Source organism: Hyaena hyaena, unplaced genomic scaffold (assembly GCF_003009895.1).
Source record: "Hyaena hyaena isolate Hyena2069 unplaced genomic scaffold, ASM300989v1 scaffold_233, whole genome shotgun sequence".
NCBI classification, from domain to species: Eukaryota; Metazoa; Chordata; class Mammalia; order Carnivora; family Hyaenidae; genus Hyaena; species Hyaena hyaena.
In genome coordinates this window covers 1,039,123-1,046,075 of record NW_024080866.1, presented here as the reverse complement: position 1 = coordinate 1,046,075, position 6,953 = coordinate 1,039,123, and the positions used below count along the sequence as shown (strand labels likewise).

At 53.7% G+C, this 6,953-nt stretch overlaps 1 protein-coding gene across 1 annotated transcript; it reads right to left on the bottom strand.

The window, feature by feature from the left end:
- Positions 1-448: 448 nt before the first annotated feature.
- On the bottom strand, positions 449-6,146 carry CALHM3 (calcium homeostasis modulator 3). Its single transcript, XM_039243924.1, has 3 exons — positions 5,860-6,146; positions 3,783-4,038; positions 449-958 (listed from the first exon to the last, which is right to left on the bottom strand). Exons 1-3 carry the CDS (start codon positions 6,144-6,146, stop codon positions 449-451), a joined length of 1,053 nt encoding a protein of 350 aa, XP_039099855.1.
- Between the last annotated feature and the right edge of the window lie 807 nt (positions 6,147-6,953).

Here is a 6,953-nt window from a genome sequence, read left to right as displayed (position 1 = left end):
GACCTGAGCCAAAGTCAGACACTTAACCGACTGAACCACCCAATGTTATTATTTTTTAATTTATATCTGGACACCTAGGGCCCAGAATTCATGGCAAATGTATTTAGACTCTTGCTACTTAGCTCTATTTAGGCTCTTGCTAGTTCACACATGTCCCTATGATGTGGAAGCAAGATAGAAATGCAATCTTGGACCCAGTTCTGGATGCATGGAATCAGAATCTGCATTTAACAAGAGCCCAGGTGAACAATGAGCTTCACTGATATTTGTGAAGCACTGCTTTAGAGCACACGGAGGCCACACCCTGAAACTAGGACAGAGACTGGGCTGCTGGGGGGAAGGAGGTCAGCAAGGGTTAGGTTGCCCTGCCTTGGGATCAGCACAGCCTGGAAACCCCCCCAGACCGTTTTCAATGCGGGCACTTCACGCGGGGACACTACTGGGGTCCCTACACGTCAGTGTGCTGGGACAGCCTGGTGCCTGGGGCCACTGTGGGGGCGCGGTGGTTGAGGCCACCACCCCAGAGCCCAGGGGATGCCACGAGGTCGAGTGGCGGTTTGCTGGAGTACCAGGTGCTAAGGAGGCGGTCCACCTGCTCCCGGCTGGAAACAGCGCGCAGGTGGGCCTTCCCGCTTCCACCACCGTCCAGGCCGTCAGGGGAGTTGGGAATTTCTGGGGGCTCGGGGTCCCTGTCCGCGGTGTCCTGGCCGGCAGTGTCTCGGCGCAGCCCCCGTGCCCGCATCTCGCTCTGCATGCTGGCAAAGAAGTGCAGCACGCAGCGGTGCGCGAAGTCCCGCGCATGCTCGCAGCACGTTTCGTCGAAGAGCTTCTGCTCCAGGTCCACGTAGTTGCTCCAGTATCTGCGCTGCAGGAAGACTGTCTGGTCGAAGCAAGGCCTCAAGCAGCGGGCCAGGAAAGCCACGATGATCAGTAGCAGGGTGATACTCCAGCCGATTGCCTGGAGGGGGGTGGGGGTGGAGGGGGGCAGGGACACCAGGTTGGGCGGAAGAGAGGCCAGGTGCTCTACAGTGTGTCAAGGGCGTTTCAAAGTCTCTCCCTTTACTCACCCCTCCCATCTCTCCCCAAATCTATCCATGTTGCCATTTGGTCATCCATCCTACCAACCACCTCCACCCATCCTCACTTCCATTCAATGTCTTCCTTTCATCCATCCGTTTGTCCAACTATTTCTTCACCCATCCAGCAAGTCATCCATCCTCTTACCTGGCTCTGTATCTGTCAGCTTCCCATCCAGCCATCCTTGTGACTTCCTTCCATCTGCCCGTCATACATCCTTCTGCCCATCCATTCAATGTTCCCATAGTCTCATCCTTTCTTCCATTTATCTATCCACCCTCCCACCATTCATCCTCCAAACCTTCCTCTGGAAGGAAACCAGAATGTTACCCCATATGCCTCTTTGACACAAAAAGTATCTTGAACTGAAGACAATTGAGAAACAGCAACCATAGGAACACCTTTCTGGATCCTCCTCTTTTCTGCCTAAAGGCAGGAAATACATTCTCCTTTTATTGGGAGACAACTCTTATCAGCCCAGAGACAGCACCAGAGGAATCTGCCAACAAACCTTACTCCATTAGTTTCCTCTCATGTGTTTACCTTCCCACGGTTTCCGCCCTTGAAGACTAACATGGCTCTCCTTTGTCCTGCCATTGCTCTACAAAGGTATTGTTTTTTGTTGAAGATGCTAGATGAGTTGCGGTTCTAAGTCACCACTTTGAGTTACTCTTTCTTTATTTTAGGTTTCTTCCACATGATGCATACTGCACACATTAATAAACTGTGTTTTCCACCTGTTAATTTGCCTTTTTGTTAGAGTGTCAACTGAAAACCTAAGATGGGTGGAGGTAAAATTTTACCTCCATTACACTCCCATCCATCCATCTACCGCTCACCCATCCATCACCCACCATCCATCCATCTATCCATCCATCCACCATCCATCCATCCATCTACCAACCCACCCACCATCCATCCACCCATCTACCTATCCACCATCCATCCATTTATCCATTCACCATCCATCCATCCATCTATCTACTCACCATCCATCCGTCACTCTTTTGTTTTTTATCCAGTCCTTCATCAATCCTCTCACATACTTATCCATCCTATCTATGCAGCCATCCATTCTATATTTTGGGAGAGGCACTCGGGACCCAGTCTTTGCTCTCATAGAATGCACACTTGTGGAGGAAACAATAAAATTTGTGATAGACTGGCTGAATGCCATGTTCTGGGCTGTACAGGGGGTCATGGGAGTAAGAGGAGGGAAACCCAACCTGAACTTGAGGGTTCAGAGAATAGTGAAATTGAGGCTAAGATGTGAAGAATGAGTAAATTTATATAGGATATGAACAGAGAACAGTGTTCCCAGGACAAGTGTGAGGAAAATTTGAAGATTCCTTGAGTCTGGATCCCACACCTGCCTGACACCTGTCCCTCCTCTCTGCCCACCCAAAGCTTTAGTCTCTCCAAGGCCTTACTTAAGACACACAGAGAAACTGTGTGCTCCTGGGGCAGGCAGAGAAATCACTCCTCTAAGCCACAAAGACATATTTGAATCCTTATCATTTGTGGTTGTGGTTTATACAGCTCTCTTATTTGGCCCCTCTCAGGAGTCTCCCTTCCACCTGCCAATTTAAAATAGTCGTGTGAGTGTTTTATATACAGGGAACATTTAATGTGCCTGATAACCTAGATCTGACTCAACCAGGACTCAAACCCTGGTCTGATCGAAAATTCTCCACTCTTTGCAGTGAACTAGCAAGAGCCCAGAGAATTTAAGCCTGCAGAGCTCATCCACATGGGGAAGACCAAATCAACTGCAGGAGAGACTGAGACCCAGAAAGGGAGTAATGTGGCCGAGCAGAGTCTGACCCCGAATCAAATGTGTCCCAAGTACTGGTCCTTTCTCCATCATGCGTGGGCCTGCATTTGCCATGAGTCTGTCTTGGTCTCAGAAAGGGCTGGGTTGTGTTTTTATTCCCTGTAGCCCCAGTGATGCTTTGTATGTGGTGGGTTCATGTAAATACTTTTGGGGGGAACACAGCCCAACTGGGGCTCTGGGAGAGATGGTGGTGGAATCTGGAGTCTGGGATAGGGGTGAGACTGGGGTCTGCCCCTAGGGTGATGGCGTGGGTGCTAGCATGGGGAGCCAGGTGTCGGGGGAGGACCTGCATTGCAGGGAGGTGGCTCTGAGGGCTTGGGGTGACGACCCTTCAGATCCCTGCCCTGCCTCTTAAGAGCTGTGCGACTTGGACTTGTGAACTAATCTCTCAGAAGCTTAGTTTCCTCATCTGTAAAATGAGATGATAATGATCGTGCCCACCTCATTGGGTTGTTTCGAGAATTAAATGAACTGATGCATATGAAATGCTTAACACATAAGTGCTCAATCAGTGGTGACTAGTATTATTTCTGAGGGGTGGGAAGAATGTGTGTATGGGGTAGGGGGCACGACAGAGCAGTGTATCTCCAGTGCTTTCCTGTCATCTAGCCTCCTGGGGATGGAACTAGCTGACTCCTGGTCTCTGCTCTGGGGTGAGTTAGCGTTGAAGGCAAAGTGCTCACTTCTTTAGGCCTGACAGTGTCCTGTATGTGGATCATGCTCCTGATCCTTCTGGGGACCACCTGCTCCTTAAGTTGTGTTTCTAGCAGTGGGGAGGGGCCACTGGAAACCATTTGCACCCCCTCACCCCACACCCCTTGGAACCAGTGCAGGATATTTTCCGGGGCCAGGGGAGAACCACCCTAATTACCTGTGACAGGCACCGTAGGTAGCGAGACACTGCCTTTCTCGCGGGGCTGTCCCTCACCAGCTCATCCTCCTTGCAGGGCACCTTGGCCAGGAAGAGCTGCACCTGGCTGGGAGTCATGTTGGCAAAGTCCAGAAACTTTTCGGGGTCCACGGAGCTGCTGAAGGCACACACGAAGCACTTCCCGTCGAGGAGGGCCAGCAGGATCCAGACGAGGGGGGCAGCCAGCGCTCGCTGCAGCACCGAGGAACACATATACCTAGGGGCAGAGGCAGGGAGGGGTCGCAGAGGCAGCTGGAATTCGGCAGCAGCAGGAAGGCTACAGGAGAGATGCGAGAATGGACTTCCCAGGAGAGCTGGGAAATGCCTGCTGAGGTGACATCAAGAAATGACTGCAGGGGCACCTGGGTGGCTCAGTTGGTTGAGCGTCAGACTTAGCTCAGGTCATGATCTCACGGTTCGTGGGTTCGATCCCCACATCGGGCTCTGTGCTGACAGCTAGCTCAGAGCCTGGAGCCTGCTTCTAATTCTGTGTCTCCCTCTCTCTCTGACCCTCCCCTGCTCATGCTGCCTCTCTCTCTCTCTCTCTCTTTCTCAGAAATAAATACAACATTAAAAAAATTTTTTAAAAATGGCTGCAGCTCCCTCTGCAGAGGTCCCAGCAGCAGAGGGCAGGGAGGAAGGGGGGCTGGGACCCCAGGAGGTGGGAAAGCCCCAACAGCAGTCCTGGGACTGGAACCCTGGGGAGCTCGGCTGCCTTCTACTCTAGGCCCGGTGGCTCGCTGTGTTGGTGCCCTGCCCATGCACGGGGCACTTGCACCTTTAGTGAGTAGTTCATTCCCCTGGTGGCACTGAGGGCTTCTGACCTCAGCTACCTGCAGGGCTCTGCCTAAGGGCTTTGGGTCTCTGCTCCCAGAGCCGAAGGCTGAAAGCCAGGAGAGTTACTGACCCCAATCGACCTTCAATCCACAGGGACGAGGCTGGGTGGGTAAAAACCCCAGCTTCTTAGACTCTCTGTGGGACAATTCTGAGGTGTGTTTTACCCGCGTTTTCAGAGGGTCCCCAGGAGGAGTGACCCCAGTTGCCCACTCATTGTCACACTCCCCAGAACAGCCTTTGTGGGGGAGCCTCAACTAAGACGGCCCTGCCCAGTAACCCTCCCAGAGGCAGCGCCTTGCACACCTCCCTCCAGGTCCTGGGGCCACCCTCTCTCACTGTCCCCAGGGGCCTCTTCTGCCCTTCTGCCCTTTGGGACGTTGCATGTGGGTCACAGGACAACAGCCCGTGGGAGATGTACTCACTGGGTCCTGGAGGAAAAAGCAAAGGGTGCAGCTCGCGCGTATGACCCTCCTCGCGTGGCTGAATCACAGGGAGCAGGGGACCCCCTGCACCACGGAGCAGAGGCCCCTGTGCACAGCATGCAGCTGTCGTCTCTGACTTGGACTGTATACACAATGTGAAATTATATATGCTGGGCTGTGTGTATGTGTGCATGACCTACACAGCAGGGAATTATAAATACAGCATAGATGGGGTGGCTCGGCATTTTCTAAGGGTCGGAAGGTGAAACTGAGGACTTGTTACGAACTTCCATCACCTGTTTTTGGTATAGGGCGCCAAGCAGGTGTGAGGCTCTAAGGACACAGAGGTACAACAGGTGACATCCCTGCCCGGGAGGAGCTTACAGGAGAGGAAATGCAGCCTCGAAGCCGATCACGCCTCCTACTTTATGTGAGCACTGGCTGTGAGTGTCATGAGATGGCCCTTCATGTATGTGCTGAGTTGTAATTCATGGCCAGAGGACAGATGTGACCTGGGCAATTCTTGGGAATCCTGCACTGGCCATAGAAGGGTGACAAATGACAGGAATGGAAATCTGTTTCCAGAGTGGAAACTGGCTAGTGAGTCTCTGTGAGGTAATGTTTCCCACCTTGGGGGTGGGGGGGAGGGGACACACCTGATAGTGACCTTGGGGGTGGGTGGGGGAGCCTTACCAACACCCATGAGGAGTCACCAGCCGTGTCTGAGTGGGGAGACCCCCGACCATGCCCGGGGGTAGCTGGGTGGTGTGGGACTGTACCTGATGATGCCTGGGTCCTTCCTCCGGTGCCCCACGGGCCGGCGCCACTCTTCGACCATCACCACGGACTGCCGGTTGGCAAGGAGGCCACAGAGGAAAAGGGCGAGTGGGGGTGTGAGCAGCAAGCCCAGGCCATAGAGGGCATTGTAGCGCGCCAGGCAGGGGCAGTTGAAGTCGAAGGAGGCGTACAGCTTGACAGTGACTGCGGCCAGCAGCAGGCAGATGCCGTTCATCACTGACTCCGAGCTGGACTGGAAGTGCTGGAAAAGCACACGGAACTTTTCCATGGCTCTGGCCTGGGGGCGGTGGGCAGCTGTGGGTCGGCGGGTAGCAGCAGGGCTTCGGACGTCTTCCTGGCTAAATCCAGGCCACTCTAGGGCAAGCCCGGGGTGCAGAGGAGGGTCTTTTCTTCCAAAGAGCTGAGGGGACAAGGAGGGGACGACGTTCAGCCCACAGCCCTGCTTCTGGTGTCCCCCCAAGGACAGGAGGCAGTGGCAGGCTCTCTCCACGAATGCCCCCCCAACCCAGCTCCAGCCCCGGCTGTCCCCCAATGCCACTCCCCTCCTCTCTGGAGGAAGGTCACTGCTCTGTGATGCCAGCTCAAAGCACCTCTAGGCAAATGTTCCCCGCCCATCACTCCACCCACCCCAGGCCATTCCTTCCTCTCTTCAGGGTTTGGATACTAAGCCTGCCAGTTGGTAGGGCTTTGTGTGGGGGACAGGCAAATTCTGGGTGTGGTAAGGCAACAATGCTGATGAGGCCAATTATATTTTCTGGGTCTTAGTCAAAAAACACGATTTGACTCAGTTGAGCCCAGGTAGATTTCATGTCGGCTTTCATGTACCTCAGCCTGCCTGAAGGCTGCCTGGAGGAGTAGACCCTTGATAGGAGTCTAAACCATGTTTTAGCATTTGCTGGGCTAGGGGTTGTGGAGGGAGAAGGCCTTCCTGGCAGAGGGTACCATAAGGGCAGAGGCATAGAGGTGAGAAGCAGCCTGGTGTGGGCCAGTAGTGTGGGGTTGCTGGAATGTTGTATCAGACAGGAGGTGTCGTGCGAGGGGACTGGAGGAGTCAGTGGAAGCCTGCAACCTTCTT

What these genes read in the sequence shown, in the direction of transcription:
- CALHM3 (XM_039243924.1), bottom strand. Translation starts at nt 6,146, where the DNA reads ATGGAAAAGTTCCGTGTGCTTTTCCAGCACTTCCAGTCCAGCTCGGAG. An exon ending in AAGGACCCAGGCATCATCAG is followed by an intron (nt 4,039 to 5,859) that starts GTACAGTCCCAC and finishes CTCTGCCCCTAG; the next exon opens with GTATATGTGTTCCTCGGTGC. An exon ending in ACCTACGGTGCCTGTCACAG is followed by an intron (nt 959 to 3,782) that starts GTAATTAGGGTG and finishes ACCCCCCTCCAG; the next exon opens with GCAATCGGCTGGAGTATCAC.